At 46.1% G+C, this 19244-nt stretch overlaps 2 protein-coding genes across 2 annotated transcripts in view; one reads left to right on the top strand and one right to left on the bottom strand.

The window, feature by feature from the left end:
- FBXO40 (F-box protein 40) overlaps positions 1 to 10520 on the top strand; it is a 38814-nt gene extending 28294 nt beyond the window's left edge. The window contains exons 3-4 of the mRNA XM_032150059.2: positions 362 to 2272; positions 6903 to 10520. Of these exons, the coding sequence (XP_032005950.1) occupies positions 362 to 2272; positions 6903 to 7118 (2127 nt within the window). The 3' untranslated portion in view covers positions 7119 to 10520. The remainder of the gene's footprint in view (positions 1 to 361; positions 2273 to 6902) is intronic.
- Positions 10521 to 11622: 1102 nt separating this feature from the next.
- HCLS1 (hematopoietic cell-specific Lyn substrate 1) overlaps positions 11623 to 19244 on the bottom strand; it is a 29226-nt gene continuing 21604 nt past the window's right edge. Inside the window, exons 7-14 of the mRNA XM_032150058.2 lie at positions 17455 to 17565; positions 16743 to 16798; positions 16045 to 16114; positions 14405 to 14616; positions 13263 to 13367; positions 12548 to 12761; positions 12329 to 12400; positions 11623 to 12208 (exon numbers count right to left, since the gene is read on the bottom strand). Coding sequence (XP_032005949.1) covers positions 12072 to 12208; positions 12329 to 12400; positions 12548 to 12761; positions 13263 to 13367; positions 14405 to 14616; positions 16045 to 16114; positions 16743 to 16798; positions 17455 to 17565 — 977 coding nt within the window. The 3' untranslated portion in view covers positions 11623 to 12071. The remainder of the gene's footprint in view (positions 12209 to 12328; positions 12401 to 12547; positions 12762 to 13262; positions 13368 to 14404; positions 14617 to 16044; positions 16115 to 16742; positions 16799 to 17454; positions 17566 to 19244) is intronic.

Genomic DNA, 19244 nt, shown 5'->3' with positions numbered 1-19244 from the left:
TAGCAAGGTAAAAAGCAGGATGAAAAGTTGTATTCATAGTATTATCCATATGATATAAATAAGCTGTAATCCACAACTCAAAAATAACAGTTGTCAACAGTGTAGTCCATTATATTCAATTCTTTTTTTCCTATTCTAAACACATCTACTACATATATACAATAAACTATTGGAAAATTCTAAAAAGTACTTATAGTTGTTATTTCTGGATTGTGGGATTGTGATATTCCATATATTTCAAGGTTTCTACAAAAAGCAGGTATAAACAGGAAATATGTCAATTAAAACACAGTCATAGACATGCATAGAGCTTCTACTCAGTATTCATTTGTTTTCTTTCCCCTGTCCTTGGCGTGTCCAGGGGAAAGCCCGCAGACCCCCACCAGGGCACCACAGGCATTGTGAGGGATGCTTCAACCGCCACTGCCACATTCCTGTGGAACCCAACACCTCCTGCCTGGTAATAAGCTGCCACCTGCTCTGTGGTGCCACCTTCCACATGTGCAAAGAGGCAGAGCACCAGCTCCTCTGCCCTTTAGAGCAGGTTCCGTGCCTCAACTCTGAATATGGCTGCCCTCTGTCCATGTCCCGCCACAAACTGGCCAAGCACCTGCAGGTGTGCCCCGCCAGCGTGGTCTGCTGCTCCATGGAGTGGAACCGCTGGCCAAATGTGGACTCTGAAACCACCCTTCATGAGAACATCATGAAAGAGACCCCCAGTGAGGAGTGTTTGGACACAGCCCTGGCCCTGCAGGACCAGAAGGTCCTCTTCAGATCCTTGAAAATGGTGGAACTTTTCCCAGAAACTAGAGAGGCTACTGAGGAGGAACCAGCTATGAATGGTGAAAACAGTGTGGAGGAAATGGGAGGAGCAGTGGGTGGAGTGGATATCGGTTTGGTACCACATGGTCTGTCAGCAACTAATGGGGAGATGGCAGAGCTAAGTCAAGAAGAACGGGAGGTGCTAGCCAAAACCAAAGAAGGGATGGACCTGGTCAAGTTTGGCCAGTGGGAAAATATTTTCAGCAAAGAGCACGCAGCCTCTGCTTTAACAAATTCATCAGCGAGCTGTGAGAGCAAGAACAAGAATGGCCCAGAGAAAGAACAGATTTCCAGTGGCAATAACATGGTAGAAGGAGAGGGTGCTCCCAAAAAGAAAGAACCACAGGAAAATCAGAAGCAGCAGGACGTTCATGCAGCTGTGGAAACCACAGGGCTTGCCCCTTGGCAGGATGGTGTTCTGGAAAGACTGAAAACAGCTGTGGATGCAAAGGACTATAACATGTATCTAGTGCACAATGGGCGGATGCTGATTCACTTTGGTCAGATGCCTGCTTGTACACCCAAGGAGAGAGACTTTGTTTATGGCAAGCTTGAGGCTCAGGAAGTTAAGACTGTTTACACCTTCAAAGTTCCTGTGAGCTACTGTGGAAAGCGAGCTCGACTTGGAGATGCCATGTTGAGTTGTAAGCCAAGTGAACACAAGGCAGTGGATACTTCAGATTTGGGGATCACTGTGGAGGACCTGCCCAAATCAGATCTCATCAAGACCACCCTCCAGTGTGCTTTGGAAAGAGAACTCAAAGGCCACGTCATCTCTGAATCCAGAAGCATTGATGGACTGTTTATGGATTTTGCCACACAAACATACAACTTTGAGCCAGAACAGTTTTCCTCTGGGACAGTGCTGGCTGACCTAACCGCTGCCACCCCAGGGGGACTCCACGTGGAGCTCCACAGCGAGTGTGTGACCAGGAGACACAACAAAAGCAGCTCTGCCTTCACTTTCACTTGCAACAAATTCTTCAGGAGGGATGAGTTCCCCCTGCACTTCAAGAATGTCCACACAGACATTCAGTCATGTCTCAATGGCTGGTTCCAGCATCGATGCCCCCTCGCCTACTTGGGATGTACATTTGTTCAAAACCATTTCCGTCCCCCAGGGCAAAAGGCAAAAGTAATCTATAGCCAGGAGCTCAAGACCTTTGCCATTAAGCCGGAGGTTGCTCCAGAGCTGAGCGAGGGAAGGAAGAACAACCATCTTTTGGGTCATGGAGGAAAAGGCCAGAATTCTTTAACCAGCCTGCCCCTGGAGATTTTGCAGTACATTGCTGGGTTCTTGGACAGCGTCAGCCTGGCCCAGCTCTCCCAGGTGTCTGTGCTGATGAGGAATATCTGTGCCACTTTGTTACAAGAGAGAGGAATGGTCCTTTTGCAATGGAAGAAGAAGAGGTATTCCCATGGAGGCACCTCCTGGAGAGTCCACAGAGAGGTAAGTAAACACTCATTTATCGATTGACTCATTCAGCAATTTTTTGTTTCATTTTTTATAGACAGGTTCTCTCTCTGTTGCCCAGGCAAAGGTGCAGTGGTGCAATCATAGCTTACCACAGCCTTGAACTTCTGGGCTCAAGTGATCCTCTTGCCTCAGTCTTCCAAGTAGCTGGGACTACAGATGTGCATCACCACATCTGACTAATTTTTAAACTGAGGTGGAGTCTCACTGTGTTGTGCAGGCTGGTTTTGAACTCCTGACCTCAAGTGATCCTCCCATTTCGGCCTCCGAAAGTGCTGAAATTACAGGTGTGAGCCACTGCACCTGGCCTTAACAAATTTTAGACGTAGTCTCGATCTCCTGACCTCGTGATCCGCCCGCCTCGGCCTCCCAAAGTGCTGGGATTACAAGCGTGAGCCACCGCGCCCGGCCCAACAAATATTTTTTGAGATGGAGTTTCGCTCTTATTGCCCAGGCTGGAGTGCAATGGCATGATCTTGGCTCACCGCAACCTCCACATCCCAGTTTCAAGCGATTCTCCTGCCTCACCCTCCCAAGTAGCTGGGATTACAGACATGTACTACCACACCCAGCTAATTTTGTATTTTTAGTAGAGATGGGGTTTCTCCATGTTGGTCAGGCTGGTCTCGAACTCCCAACCTCAGATGATCCACCCACCTCGGCCTCCCAAAGTGCTGGGATTACAGGCATGAGCCACTGCACCCGGCCTTTTTTTTTTTCTTTTCTGAGATGGAGTTTTGCTCTTGTTGCCCAGGCTGGAGTGCAATGGCACAATCTCAGCTCACTGCAACCTCCGCCTCCCAGGCTCAAGCGATTCTCCTGCCTCAGCCTCCCGAGTAGCTGGGATTACAGGCATGCACCAACACGCCAGGCTAATTTTGTATTTTTAGTAGAGATGGGGTTTCTCCATGTTGGTCAGGCTGGTCTCAAACTCCCAACCTCAGGTGATCCATCAGCCTCAGCCTCCCAAAGTGCTGGGATTATAGGTATGAGCCACTGCACCCGGCCTTAAAGAGCTTTTTATGTGCCAAGCAGGGTACTAGGCACGGGAACAGTTGCTGAGAATAAGACTGACTCAAGGAGGTCAGTTTAGTAGAAAAAGACCTATAAACACATAAATAGCAATCCAGCGGGTAGTGCCTGTTCATCTGTGTATGTGTGCTGAGTATCTTCTATTTGCTCTCAAGATCCATTCTCCATCCTTCTCCACCCTCTCTGTCCCCCAGGAGGCTGACCTGGACAGATTGCCTCAGCTGGCTCCCTTACCCTCCACCTTCCAGTGGGGCTAACGTAAACGGAGCGTGTCAGCAGGAGATGGGAGGAAGGGAAGAATGAGGTTGAAGTATCTATTCTCCTGGCTTCCCCCCTGCATGGTCCCTCCCCTTTGTGACACTTTGAGCAAGGGCTGTCCCTCCACTGAAGGTGGCTTTATCAGGTGGCTCTCTACACAAAATTACTCACTCTGGGATCCAACAACCTTCCTTCTTCTCCTTCAGGCCCAGGGCATAACTCTCTAGGTAGCTACTCACCCTGGATACTGCACTGTATCTCGTGGCTTTCCTATACCCTGGTCTCGTGTCCGTAAATCATTCCTTTTAAAAAAAATCTCTTCAAATTACCCAGTCTGAGAGTGCCACCTGTTCCCTGCTGTGACTCTGATTGATACAGGAGGCCAACAAATCTCCTCAGTCCCGTGTCAACTAATTTTTTAAAACAGTTTTTGCCTTTGATAAAGATATTTTGAAATTCTAAATGAATTTGGCCCACTGATTTCCCCGGTTCAAGTGCTAATTTAATTGTTCAAAAAACACTGTGCTGTATAAATCAAAGAACGTTTCCCTTCAGAAATACCTTGTTCCTTTTCCCCAATAGGTCATGTTTGTTTAACTGTATTATAATTTCTACCAGCTTGTACCATACTGAAGTGAGGCACCTAATTCACCATATCCCAGGGCCTGTAGCATCCTTTCTCATGGTAAACATGTTGGTAATATGAGCCATGAATTTGTGATGCCCATTTAGGTCAATAATTCTATAATCTCACTGTTGAATTTCTTCCTAATACGTGGTATTTGCAAATTGGCATTGGGGAGTTAGAGTTGTTTGTATCTATTTGTATTGATCATGTCTAAAATATTTTGTATGTTTTCCATTATTTATTCCTGAGCAGTCTTCCTCAAAAAGTAATTACAAGACTCTCTCTCGTATACGTGCCTGCATTCAAGTGTTAAATAAATACTGATTGCCAACCAAGCACATATTAGGAAGAAACATGAATGAAGACTAACACACCACCTTCAGGAATAGTATTGTCTAAAAATGCCTAGAATCCGATGTAAATAATTTAATTTAGATACTAGAAATCCCATTATTTTTTGGCTCAAGTTTGTCCCCAATTCAATGATGGCTGACCACTCTCAGATATTATTGGGGACAAGCTAATTTCCTTGCAGAAAGAAATAAAGAAAATTTAGTTGGGGCTAAAGGATACTCACATTAGAATGGATTTTTATTTTATTTTTTATTTTTTTTTTATTTTTTATTTTTTTATTATACTTTAGGTTTTAGGGTACATGTGCACAATGTGCAGGTTTGTTACATATGTATCCATGTGCCATGTTGATTTCCTGCACCCATTAGCTCGTCATTTAGCATTAGGTATATCTCCTAATGCTGTCCCCGCCCCCCCCACCCCCCACCCCACAACAGTACCCGGAATGTGATGTTCCCCTTCCTGTGTCCATGAGTTCTCATTGTTCAATTCCCACCTATGAGTGAGAACATGCGGTGTTTGGTTTTTTGTCCTTGCGATAGTTTACTGAGAATGATGTTTTCCAGTTTCATCCATGTCCCTACAAAGGACACGAACTCATCATTTTTTATGGCTGCATAGTATTCCATGGTGTATATGTGCCACATTTTCTTAATCCAGTCTATTGTTGTTGGACATTTGGGTTGGTTCCAAGTCTTTGCTATTGTGAATAGTGCCGCAATAAACATACGTGTGCATGTGTCTTTATAGCAGCATGATTTATACTCCTTTGGGTATATACCCAGTAATGGGATGGCTGGGTCAAATGGTATTTCTAGTTCTAGATCCCTGAGGAATCGCCACACTGACTTCCACAATGGTTGGGGTTCAAGATGGATTAAAGACTTAAATGTTAGACCTAAAACCATTAAAATCCTACAAGAAAACCTAGGCAATACCATTCAGGCCATAGGCGTGGGCAAGGACTTCATGTCTAAAACACCAAAAGCAATGGCAACAAAAGCCAAAATTGACAAATGGGATCTCATTAAACTAAAGAGCTTCTGCACAGCAAAAGAAACTACCATCAGAGTGAACAGGCAACCTACAGAATGGGAGAAAATTTTTGCAACCTACTCATCTGACAAAGGGCTAATATCCAGAATCTACAATGAACTCAAACAAATTTACAAGAAAAAAACAAACAACCCCATCAAAAAGTGGGCAAAGGACATGAACAGACACTTCTCAAAAGAAGACATTTATGCAGCCAGAAAACACATGAAGAAATGCTCATCATCGCTGGCCATCAGAGAAATGCAAATCAAAACCACAGTGAGATACCATCTCACACCAGTTAGAATGGCCATCATTAAAAAATCAGGAAACAACAGGTGCTGGAGAGGATGTGGAGAAATAGGAACACTTTTACACTGTTGGTAGAATGGATTTTTAAACTAAAAAGGGAAACAGTTCTAAGATCTCAAAAAAACCACTTTTCCTACATAGCAACAAGGACAAGAAACTATAGGTGAAGTAGTCAGGTTGAAAGAGTATTAGGTTATGCCTACTCACATAACCAGACTTGAAAATGGTGACTTTGCCATCACATCCCAGGTGGAAAGACCAGAGGATATTTCAGAACTCATAGAATTCTCCTATGGGGTTCCCATTCTAGTGAGGCTCTTATGAGTTACAATACTTTAATTTCAAGCAATAGAAAATCAACCTAAAGTGGCATAAACAATAAAGGGAATTTATTGGCCTATGTAACTAAAAAGTCTAAAGGTAATGGCTTCAGGTAAGGCTTGATCTAACAGCTCAAAAAATGCCCCCAAATGACATCTCTTCTTTCTATTTTTTACCTCTACTTCCTCAATAATGGCTACATTGTAAGATAGTTCTCACTCGGTGGTCTCTGGTGATTGCTGGCACCTCCTAGGACTTCAGCTTCACAGTTCAAGTACAGAAAGAAGAGAATCTGCTTTTTGGTATCTCCAACAAAAGTTCTGGAATAAGAGTTGCATTAGTACTAATTGTCCTGATTTGAACTGTGCATCTACTTTAAAATTAATCACTTGCTGGTGGAGGAGCAAGAGAGAGTGTGTGTCAATATGCTGATTGGTGTTAGTGATTCTCACAACTACAGGGCTGGTTGGGAAGATTATTGGTTGGCAGGGGGAACTAGGAATTGGATGCTGGAGAAGGGGCTACCAAATGTCTGCAGGAGCCACTAAACACTCTGGAGTCTAAGAATATGAAGAACAGGAGGATATTTCCTTATAGTGCCCAAATAAAGCCAGCCAGAGGGTAATGCCCCTATATTCACCTTTGAACTTCTATCTTTCTCAACAGATCTGGCAGTTCAGCAGCCTATTCTCCAAAATCAAGAGCTGGGAGTTTAATGAAGTCACCTCCATGTCTGAGCACCTGAAGTCCTGTCCTTTCAACATTGTAGAGCACAAAACTGACCCGATTCTTTTGACCAGCATGCGTCAGCCCCATGAGCAGGCCCGAGAGAGCTTAGTCTCCACCTTTAGAGTCAGACCACGAGGAAGATACGTCTCCTAAAAATTTAGATGCCACTCGATGCACCCTTCTTGGATTTCTTCTCGGAGCTCCTGAAGTAGGACAGAGTGTGGTTTTGAGGACTCCCTTCTGTAAACTGCCTATTTGCTTATCGGGGTGTATTGGAACATGCAATGTCCTTGGAAACCTCAACACAAGGCCTAAGAATTTCCTAAGCCATGTCTTGTACCATAGTGCCACATTGATGACTTGTTTCCTTTTTTCTTTTCTTTTCTTTTTTCTTTCTTTCTAAAATAGATTGGTCTGAGAAGAAAATAAGTAATTTGAGGCCATTTGGAAGATGGACCCAATTTCTTAAGCGATGAGAGAGCACGAAATTCCATAACCAGTACAGGCCTGTGCTTTTACATGGGCTTTTTAGTTCACAAAGCACTTTCAAATTTATGGGACAGGAAACGCAGGATGGGACTAAGGTGCAGACAGTTACTCCCCAGGGAATGCAGGATGAAGGGAAAAAAGCTGGAGGCTCTGGAGCTGGGTCTGTTTTGACGGTCAAGTCCAGGGCTCGTTTTGGTTATTCTACTGCCTCTAGGCCAGGGTAGTCCTAACACAGCCTTACATAGGAGAGCCCCTGGCTGAGCATGGCAGCCTTGAAGACACCACAGGCCAAAACATGAGGGGCAGAAATGGGATCACAGAGTCTGTTGTTAGAATCTTGGCTCCATACAGCAGGAAAGCCTTGATAAATGGGGAGTCCAAAGGAGACACCATATTTATGGAGAACATTAGGACAAAAAGTCACCAACTTACTTTGTAACATTTTAATAATGACTTAAGGGTCAAGATTTTTTTCTTCTGAAAATTATGTTCTGAGTTAGGCAGAACATAGGCATGGCCCTGGGCCACCCTGTGCTATCTGAAATGACCTCAATACAGTAATGCCAACCTCAGCGTCATGCTAGAATTCACAGGGCAGCCCAGGGAGACCACACCTTTGGCGAAGTCCAGACAAGGCCCACTGCAGTTCCTATGGCGCCAGTCACCAGCTCCTAGACACCACTTGGGTACCCCATTGGGGTCTTGGAGAGGAAGACATGCGAACATAATGGCTCCCTGAAATTGCTCCTACCCATCCATATTTCTGGTCATGCTTTCAGTCTGACAAAAATGGATGACTGCTGTTTTTGGTAACAAACAGTGAATATTCATAAGAACAAAAGTAATAGAAAAAAAAGACACAGTAGAAACTGGCATCCCCTAAAGCAGGGCTTCTTAGCCTTGGAACTATTGACATTTTTAAGTAGATAATTCTTTTTTTTTTTTTTTTTTAGGGGGTGAGGAGGGGATGGAGTTTCACTCTTGTTGCCCAGGCTGGAGCGCAATGACATGATCTCGGCTCACTGCAACCTCCACCTCCTGGGTTCAAGCGATTCTCCTGCCTCAGCCTCCCCAGTAACTGGGATTACTCGTCTGGCTAATTTTGTATTTTTAGTAGAGACGGGGTTTCTCCATGTTGTTCAGGCTGGTCTCAAACTCCCGACCTCAGGTGACTCACCTGCCTTGGCCTCCCAAAGTGCTGGAATTACAGGTGTGAGCCACTGCGCCCTGCCTGAACTGGATAATTCTTTGTTGCAAGGGACTGTTCTGTGTACTACAGGATACTTGGCAGCATCCTTGGCCTATCCATTAAATGCCAGTAGCACCCCCACAGTGGCAACAATCAAAAATGTCTCCAGACATTGCTAAATGTCAGGGAGCAAAATGGCTCCCCGTTGAAAATCCCTAAAGGATGTCACACTAGTGACAATAAGTTAGGATATGCTTATTTTTTAGTACAGCAAAATCTTATCGCACATAGCTATCCACAATAGTTATGATTTAATGCAGCTCTTTATTTATGAAATAGGTTTTAGACATGTGGTGATTTTAAGTTGGGAACCAGAAGGAAGTGATTTGTTTGGTATGGCTTCATGTCCTTCAGCCACACACAAGAATGTATCCTTTCAGCTCTCTTTGGTTATACCTGAAGCCAGGAGCGTTGAGTTATTAGCCTTGTGTTTATATTCCTCTCACTGCAACTGGTGTCATTTTCCCAGCAGTCCTAGCAGTCCTCAAGCAAGTGGGAAATAGGAAAAGAAAAGGACAGGCATTGTAGGGAAGCAGAGGATAAAGAATTTAGCCAACAAAAGAAACAATCTAGTCAATCTGGGTTCTTTTATTTCCTGGGTTCTCTCTAAACATGGTTCAGAGCTGGTGTAGATGAAGTAGGTGAAACCTCTGAAAAGAGTCAAGAAGGCAGTAGAGCAAGTCCCAGACCAGAAATATGCTCATCTTTTCATCGTAATGTGCCACTCGGTACTATTTGGTAATGTCACTCTATTTTTCCTAATCCCATCCTTTGGTTTGTATTTCATATTTGTATATAAGACACCATTTTCTAAAAATATGACTAGGGTGTGACCTAAGGTTTTATTCCGTGAAGATGAGTAACTGGAAAGAAGCTAACACTGCAGTGGGAAGGAAGGAAGAGAGTTGTCCAGGTGGTAGTTTGACGTATTTTGAATCTAGTCCTTCCTACATGGAGGATAAAAGCTTCTAAAGTCCACTCTGGGTTTGTGATTTTAATAGAAATAGAAAGGGAAACTACAGACCAATGGAGATGAAAATCAGGGGCTATGGATGGATGGAGGAGAAACAAGGTGCTACAAAGAGAAAGGAAGAGGGCAGAAGGCTTTCCCTTCCCAAACTGGGTAAGTGGGGGAAGCCTCGGTTCAGGAGAGTGGCACTGCCCACAACTGCTTTGTGGGTTGCACACTTCCAGCCGCACTCTCCCCCTCCAGTTGCTGCCTTCAGAGCCGTACTGAAGCATGAGCTTCAATAAGACAAGCACACTTCATAGTAAGAGGGCAGTGGCACCAAAGCCTTTCAGAGCAACTATGGATTAGACAGAAATGATTTGTGAGAGGAAGCTGGAGTAAACAGCATGAACAGCGAGTGTTACCTGACAGAGGCAAGACAGCTACATGTGGCTTCAGATTTAGAAACAGCTGAGGGGAGCAAAGAGGGACTGTGTACACAGGGAGGGAAGATGTCTATGGGCAGAGCCCTTGGTGAGTATCATCACCAAGAAAGGCAGTCCAGAGTAGAGATTAGCCAAATATGGAGGCTGAGGTCTGTAGAACTGGGCCAGAGAGGACCTTGCTGCCTTAGTAGCATAAGGGTCTGGAAAAGAAGTTTCTATCTCACAACAAAGGAAAAAGTGAAAAGCAAGGTGGAACTTGAAGATGTGTCACGAAAATCACTATAAAAGTCTGATTTATGTGTGATGTCAAATCAAACTGAAATGAAGAATGAGATTGAGTATATCTGTGGTGACTGACCTCCGTATACTAGAAACCTCAATGTCTCTAGAAGAGGAAATAAAAGCTGCTTTGCACTCTGAAAGGCTAATTGGGTGAATCTTATAAGTTAGGTCTAGAGACAGATGTGTGATTCACAGGCATAGAAGTTGTTGCTGAAACCAAGTGTGTATCATGAAGAAAGACCAGAGCACAAGCCCGAGACCAAACTTGTCCAACCTGCCTTATTGTGTTGTTGTTCTGTTTTGTTTTGTTTTGTTTTGTTTTAGGCTTTTAGCAGCCTGAAGCCATGGTTTTTAGTTTCTGTCTCTAGTGATAAGCAGAAAAGAGGAATGAGAAAGGGGCTTTACTGGCCCAACCAGAAACAGAAACTACGAACCCACGGCTGAATTCTCTCCCTGGGACACCCTGCTGGGCAGCTCACCAACTCTATGAAGCCCTGGAGCAACTAACTGTGGGTCTTAGCAACTCATTCTAGCTCCTCCTCGATCCCAATGCCTTCTCCATCTTTTCTTTCTTTCTTTCTTTTTTTTTTGAGACAGGGTCTCCCTCTGTCACCCAGGCTGGAGTGCAGTGGTGTGATCACAGCTCACTGAAGCCTTGACTTTGACTTCCCAGGCTCAGGTGATTCTCCCACCTCAGATTACTGAGTAGCTGGGACTATAGGCCCACACTACCATGCCCAGCCATTGCTCAGGCTGATCTGTTTTGGACTGGGTTTAAAATGCAGCCTAAGGAGGCCAGGTGCAGTGGCTTATGCCTGTAAACCCAGCACTTTGGGAGGCTAAGGAGGGCGATCACCTGAGATCAGGAGTTCAAGATCAGCCTGGCCAACATGGGGAAACCCCATCTCTATTAAAAATACAAAAATTAGCTAGGCATGGTGGTGCACGCCTGTAGTCGCAGCTACTCGGGAGGCTGAGGCAGGAGAATCTCTTGAACTCAGGAAGTGGAGGCTGCAGTGAGCTGAGATCATGCTGTGGCACCCCAGCCTGGGTGACAGAGCAAAACTCCTTCTCAAAAAAAAAAAAAGTTCAGCCTAAGGAAAAGGCCTAGGCTTTGACATCTAGGGTGCAGGGGAATTGGCAGTGGTAAGAGGTCTCCTGGATATGCCTGGAAGAGGAAAGGTTGGAGCCTTAAGATTTGGGGCCATGAGGGCCACATAAAAAGTACTATTTACCTCAGCATACGGGTGAACCATAGTCTCGCTTTATTTCGAATTTTAGGACTGAACAGAAAGACAGTTCAGAGATATTTCTTCAGGGAAGGAAAGTGGGCAAATAGCACAACCAGGCAAACCACACGATCTAGACGTACTTTCCCGGGTAAACAAACCGGGAAGCCCAGAGCTCACAGAGGAGGAGAGCAGAGCTTGGGGTGGCAGAGAGGTGTTCATGGGGAAGGAGGCAGGAACACAAGAGAAATGTCCATGAGCTCATCCAGGATAGAGAGGACTCCTGGGGAAGGGGACCTCCTTCCCCATGCTGTCTCTGTCCCAAGCCCTTAATGAAGCTGGAGAGGGAAGTCTGTCCAGAACCTCATCTGGTTAGACATTTGCAGCAGGAATAGGGAGGGGGTGGAGGCAGAGCCACTTTGGACATGGGAAATCACAGTTGCAGTAGACAGTGAGCTCTAGTCACTCCAGAAGCTTGACATAATTTGCAGGGAAGAGTCCAAAGTGGCCATGGCAATGTCCCCGCCACCAGCCCTCGTCCACCATCTCAATGTCAGTGATTACATCGTCCGGATCAAAGGAAAGCTCATCACTTCCCTCTGGGGAGAAAGTTGAGGGGATATTAGAATGGTCAGACATGAATCTCTCTTTTCACATGTCCCCCTGTCTTATATCAGGGGCCTCCAGGTACCAGGCTCCTCAGGCCACTCCCAACCTACCTCCTTGGTAATCATATAGAGCCACAGCTGAGATCCCCAGAGTCCCAGCCCCAGCCGGGCAGCCTGATGATCCTGCATAATGAGAAACACAAACATGGTATCATCAACATGAAGAAGGCAAGCAGAGAAAGATCCTACTAGGGCAATGGAGAAGTTCTTCTTCCTCTTACCCTCCCCTGGACATGACCAAATTCTCCTGCTTCTCCTCCCATCACTCACCAGCCAGAGCAGAAGAAAAAGAAGAATCTTCAGGCTCGAGCACCTCCTCATAGTCCCCCTCTTGTTCATCCTCCTGCTCATGCCTGTCCATCTCCTCAACATCCTCATAGTCATTCTCAGGCTCGGGCTCAGGCTCTGCTTCGTACACTGGCTCTTCCTCCACCTGGAGGCCTTCCAGAGTCCTAGGGGGCAGAGCTGGGGGCTCCTCATTGTCCTGAGAAGAGACAGTGTGGAGCACTGTGACTTCCACTTTCCAGGAGGACTCAATGGAGGACTGACAAGACCCCTCCCTTCACCACCCTGCCTCTTCTCCCCTCCACCTTTGACTCCATCTAACAGCCTCTCCTGGGGAACACAGCCTTTCATCCATCTTCATTCTTCAATCTCCTCCCACACCCACCTACCCAAAACACATTCCAGAGGCAATGGGAAGAGAATGTAAAAAGTGTGCGGGGAGGGAAGTAGAAAACAAGTCAGATTATTTGGGAGACCAAGAAAACACTGAAGCAAAAGCACATTGTTGAGCTACCACAGCTAGGATAATCATCTCCCCTAGTTTGCCCAGGACAGAGGAGTTTCCCAGAAGGCAAGGTCTTCAGTGCTAACGCCAGAACAGTGCAAGGCAAACCAGGATGGTTGGCCACCCTGCACAGCCCATCTTCCTAAGACTCGAGGAGACAGGGTGGGGGCAGAGAATCTTTGGGGGTTTGCTTACCTCCGGGAGAGTCTGCCTAATGGGCAGCAAGGGCACTGGGTGTTCCCTGCTGGTTCTCACAGGCTCAGACTCTGATGATGGAGGAGTCCCAGCTGGAGGCCAGGCCTGTGGAGAATGAAGCATCTCTCAAGTAAGCAAGCCTCCATCTTCACTCTTTTTTTTCTTTTTTTTTTTTGAGATAGACTCTCGCTCTGTAGCCCAGGCTGGAGTGCAGTGGCATGATCTCAGCTCATTGCAACCTCCACCTCCCGGGTTCAAGCAATTCTCCTGCCTCAGCCTCCTGAGTAGCTGGGATTACAGGCACGCGCCACTATGCCTGGCTAATTTTTGTATTTTTAGTAGAGACAGGGTTTCACTATGTTGGTCAGGCTCGTCTTGAACTCCTGACCTCATGGTCTGGCTGCCTTGGCCTCCCAAAGTGCTGGGATTACAGGCATGAGCCACCATACTCGGCCCATCTTCATTCTTTTTATTTTATTTTATTTATTTTTTGAGACAGGGTGTCACTCTGCTGCCCTGGCTGGAGCACAGTGGTGAGATCATAGCTCACTGTAGCCTCAAACTCTTGGGCTCAAACGATCCTCCTCTCTAAGCCTCCCAAGTAGCTGGGACTATAGGCATGCATCACAATGCCCAGCTAATTTTTTAATTGTTTTTATGAGATAGGGTCTTACTATGTTGCCCAGGTTGGTCTAGAACTCCTGGCTTCAAGTGATCCTCTCACCTTGGCCTCCCCAAGTGCTAGGATTACAGGCATGAGCCACCACACCATGCATGTCTTCACTGTTACATTTACCAGGAACACCCTCTCCTGCTCTCTGCCAATTCAAATGGAACTCACCCCTCAAGATGGGCTCCAACCTGAAGTGACGGCCCCTTCCTCATAGTTCCTACAGCAATAATTGGCTGTGCTGGCTGGTGACTTGCTTTCTGTTGTACTATGTAAATCTTGAGGGTTTTTTCTAACATTCTGATAGGAGGTCCAATTACAGTCAGACTGAAGTCTTCTAAAGAGAGAGACAACAGACCTTGCCTAACCCAGGGGAGGCTTTTGCCTTATTTTCTGCCAATGGTTTGGACCCCTTAGGCTCCTGTCTGGGCAAGAGATCCTGGATGTGGATCCCAGAGGGCCAGGCGCTCACCTCTGAGGAGATTTTCTTGGGCAGTGGGGCGGGTACTGCTGGCTCTTCCATAGTTATCACTGGCTGTGGAGCCTCAGGGCTCATCTTTGTCACAGCCTTTCGCTCCTGTTGCCTCCTGGCCACCTGCTGTGCCTTCTCCTCTTCCTCTCGCTTCCTCTTCTCCTCAGCCATGGACTCAAATTTCGCCTTCAGCCCACGGGCACCACTAGAAGCTGCAGACACAGGCAAGAAAAATTAGGGTTGTCTTGGATTGGAGGGTGGGGAAGGGCGTGGCACTTGAAGGAAGAAGGGGAATCAGTTAAATATACAGGAGGAGGGATTTGTGGGACAGGAAGGTAAAGAGGTATTGATAGAGGAACAAGGGGATAATAGGAGGATGGCATAGCCCTGAAGCCTGGATTTGTATAAAGCCAGGCTATGCGACCTAAGACTCGTGTCTTTTTTTTTTTTTTTTTTTTTTTTCTTGAGACAGGGTCTCAGCCCAGGCTGCAGTGCAGTGGTGCAGTCATGGGACACTGCAGCCTCAACCTCCCAGGCTCAAGCAATCCTCCTACATCAGCCTCTGGAGTAGTTGGGACCACAGGTGTGCACCACCACACCTGGCTAATTTTTGTATTTTTTGTAGAGAGGGGATCTTGCTGTGTTGCCCAGCCTTATCTTGAACTCCAGGGTTCAAGTGATTATCCTACTTCAGCCTCCCAAAGTGCTGGGATTACAGGTGTGAGCCACCATGCCCAGCTGACTTGTGTCCTTTCTAAATTGTAACCTTTGGGCTTCCAACCAGCATCTTCCCCTGTCCATATTCAATAAATTTGTATGCCTTCTTCGAGCCACCACTCATCCTCAACCCCATCCAAAGTTCCTATCCCTGTGTGTCCTTCCCAAGTGGTTCCTCACCAATGTTCCCATGCCACCCCACCCCTGTCCCAAGCCACACTTTGTTCTGGGCCTCCAATTCCTTCCCCGACATCACTCTGTCTATCCACTTGACTTTCCTTCTTTTCTTTTCTTTTCTTTTCTTTCTTTTTCGTTTTCTTTCTTTCTTTTCTTTCTTTCTCTTTCTTTCTTCTTTCTTTTCTTTTCCTTTCTTTCTTTCCTTCTCTCTCTCCTTCCTTTCTTTCTTTTCTTTCTTTCTTTCTTTCTTTCTTTCTCTCTCTCTCTTTCTTTCCTTCCTTCCTTCTTCCTTTCTTTCTTCCTTTCTTTCTTTCGTCTCACTCTGTCACCCAGGCTGGAGTTCAGTGGCATGATCTCAGCTCACTCCAACTTCCGCCTCCTGGGTTCAAGCGATTCTCCTGCCTCAGCCTCCCAAGTAGCTGGGATTATAGGTGCGCACCACCATGTCTGGCTAATTTTTGTATTTTTTATAGAGATGGGGTTTCCCCATGTTGTCCGAGCTGTTCTTAAATTCCTGAGCTCAAGCAATCCTCCCACTTTAGCCTCCCAAAGTGCTGGGATTACAGGCGTGAGCTCCGCCTTACCTGGTTTTTCTAGGAAAGACAGAATCTGGGAATATGAGGATAGGGATCAGGTCTAACTCAGCTAATCTAGGTAGTTAAAGGCATGGAGGATATAGTTTGGGGAAGAAAAAGAATGAGGGAGAAGGAAGTGAGGTGCATGGAGAGTGAATCACTAAGCCTCACCGGCTTCTATGGGCGTTGTCTTCTTATAAGCTGTGGTCGGGGCCTCCATTTCATTGAAGCCGACAGCGCTCTGCAGGCAGGAGAACAGCACGTGTGTTGCGGGAGAGGGGCAAGGGTAGTGGTGACCTGGAGGCGGTATTGGGGGTTGGGGGCCACTATAGGAGGTATCCCTAACCATTGGATGCTCAACAGCTGGACAGCATGTTCCAATGTTGTTTTGTGGTAGAGAGGGGGTAAAGAAGTTCTTCACTGCTGAGTTCAGCTCCCACTTTCAACAGCTCAGTGACCTTAGAATCTCATGTCTCCAAGCCCAGTTGCCTAGAACGTAGCAGGGCCCTTGGCCAATGCATGAGGAGGAACTAGTGTAGGGAGGACAGTGGCATGGGGTGAGAAGAGACTTAAGATTGGGTTAAGCAATGCCAAGAAATCAATACAATTTCCAGTCCAATGCGACCTTTCCCTGCGGTTTATCTGTGTCTCTGTATGCCTCTCCCACTGTCCTCAAAGCTCAGGCTTTGGAAGACATGCCCCTTAGATGCTGAGGGCAGTCAGTGGGGAGTGCATGATGCCAGCAGGACAGGCTCTGTGTGCCCGGCACCACCATCCCCTCCCTCTCCCAGCCTTCTTCACACTCTTCTCTGCACATTTGCCTAAACTTAGGGAACTCTTCTTAAGACATTGGTGTTCTGGTGCTTTACCTTATCCACTCGGTCCTTCTGGATTCCATACTGGCCACCAAAGCCCTTCGCATAATCTGCAGGACAGAAAGTTCTGAGTTATAGGAGATCAAAATGCTGGGAATGGGTAGTGAGAAGAATCAGTGGGAAGAAAAACAGGAATGTGGAAAACAGACGTAGGAAGAAATGTGAGAATCAGAGGATAGAGGGAGGCATGGATGGGAAGAGAGGGAAACAGATGGGGAAAAAATCTGGGAGTGAATGGAGAAGAGAAAGATGGAAATAGGGAAATACGGAAAGCAGAAAGCAACAGATAAGGAAAAATGTAAAAGAAATAGGAAAAAATACAGACAGCATTCCAGCCATCCCTATGGGTTCCAGGGAAGCAGTAAACCTCTTTATCCTCTGTGAGGACAGCAGAGATCCCTCTAAGACTCATGGCAAACCATCTTCTGACCATCACCCAGCCTGTCTGTTCTCATTCCTTCCTGAATGCCCCATTCTCTCTCACCTCCCTCCTAGGCCCTGCTCTTAATCCTGCTGTTTTCCTCTCCATCTCTCCTCTCTCCCCTTACTACCACCACCCGTCCCCACACATGTGCTTACTGCCCTGGTACCCCCTGCTCTGCACATCTGCCCCTCTGTATTCTGGGGCCCTCGGGTGAGCTTCCAGAAAGAAAGGAAGGAGAGCCCTCTGCTATCTGTGACCTTCCCCCTTCCAACCCCAACTCACCTCGCTGGGACTCGTGTTTCTCCGTCTCTCCCTTGTAGTCATATCCCAGAGCTGCTTTGTCCTGTTTATCCTTTTCCACCCCGTACCGGCCACCAAAGCCACGAGAGTAATCTGTGGTCAAAGGAGCAGTCATGAGAGCCCACCCTTAGGCTCCAGCACACAGGGAAGCACTGGAGAAGAGAGGTCAGCAGGAATGTGTACAGAATGTTAGGGTCCTGGGAAAAGAGCAGGGCTTGAATACAGGGGAATTAAGGAGAAGCCATGTCTTAAGTAGTCTTTTAATTGAATATTGCTTACTTTTTCCCTCTCTTCTCTCATTTCCACGCCAAGATGAGAAGAAAATTCCCATTTTCTCCCTTCTTCTTCAAGAAGGGGCAAGTATAGAGAATGAGGAGATTGCAGGAAAAAAAAGGCAGTTACATGAAATCTATGCCTTTCCCCTACTCCCATATAAGCACATAGAAATGTCTGATAAAACATAACAATTTTGTTTTAAAGGGTGAAGCTCAGGCCAGGCGCAGTGCTCATGCCTGTAATCCCAGCACTTTAGGGGCCGAGGCAGACGGATCACCTGAGGTCAGGAGTCTGAGACCAGCCTGGCCAAAATGGGGAAACCCTGTCTCTACTAAAAAATACAAAAATTATCCAGGCATGGTGATGTGTGTCTATAGTCCCAGCTACTGGGGAGGCTGAGGCAGGAGAGTCACTTGAACCTGGGAGGTGGAGGTTGCAGTGAGCCGAGATCACACCATTGCACTCCAGCCTGGGTGACACAGCAAGACTCAATCTCAAAAAAAAAAAAAAAAGTGAAGCTCAGAAGAAAGAAAGGGAAAAAATCCTGGCTCCAGAAAACCAGAGACAAAGAGATGAATCAAAGCTGTATGTGTGAAGATAATTATGAACTGACACCACAGAAAACCCAAGGCCATTTTTGGGGAATTTTTTGTCTGTTTTTAGAATAGGGTCTTGCTCTTTTGCCTAGGCTAGAGTGAAGGGTACAATCATGGCTCACTGTAACCTTGAACTCCTGGGGTCAAGCAATCCTCCTGAGTAACTGGGACCACAGGCATGTGCCACCATGCCTTGCTAATTAAAAAAAAAAAAAAAAATCTGTAGTGATAGGATCTCACTATGTTGCCCAGGCTAGCCTTCAACTCCTGGGCTCAAAGGACCCACCCATCTCAGCCTCCCAAAGTGCTGCAATTACATGTGTGAACTACCACACCTGGTCAGATTTTAAATTCCAAATGTAATGAATAGGGATTAGGATCCAGGCTCTGTGATTCTAATTTCCATAGAATGGGGGAGGAGGGAGGAAAGCCAGAAATGAAGCTCTGTCCACTCCTATAAGAGAGTGCTAGAAAAATTCTACTCATTTACCCAGGAAAATCGTGAGGGGGGCTTGTAGCCTGTTCAATATTTGATAGGGGGAAAATTTGCTTATGAGACTTGGAAACTCCAAGCCTACATCTAAGTGTAGAATGCAAATACACATTTTTTTTTCCACTTATGTGAAGCAGGAATTCTAAGCTGAGAAATTAACCAAATACTGATCCAGGAAAATATACATTTTGGAAAGAGTAAGCATAAGAAAGATGACATGAATATGAGATAAAGTGATCTCAAGACAAAGTGCATTCTAAGAGACAAGAAAGACATGCTCCAATGATAAAAGAACAATATCTTTCATCAGGAATATGTATGCTGGCATAAACCTATTCACTGAACCAAAATTCATGAAGCTCTCAAATAAAAGAAAAATGTAAAAAACCAGGTGTGGTGAACACCTG

The sequence above is a fragment of the Hylobates moloch genome, unplaced genomic scaffold (genome assembly GCF_009828535.3).
Source record: "Hylobates moloch isolate HMO894 unplaced genomic scaffold, HMol_V3 SCAFFOLD_4, whole genome shotgun sequence".
NCBI lineage: Eukaryota > Metazoa > Chordata > Mammalia > Primates > Hylobatidae > Hylobates > Hylobates moloch.
Note: the sequence above shows the minus strand (reverse complement) of the source record. Positions and strands in the feature narration are given on the sequence as shown.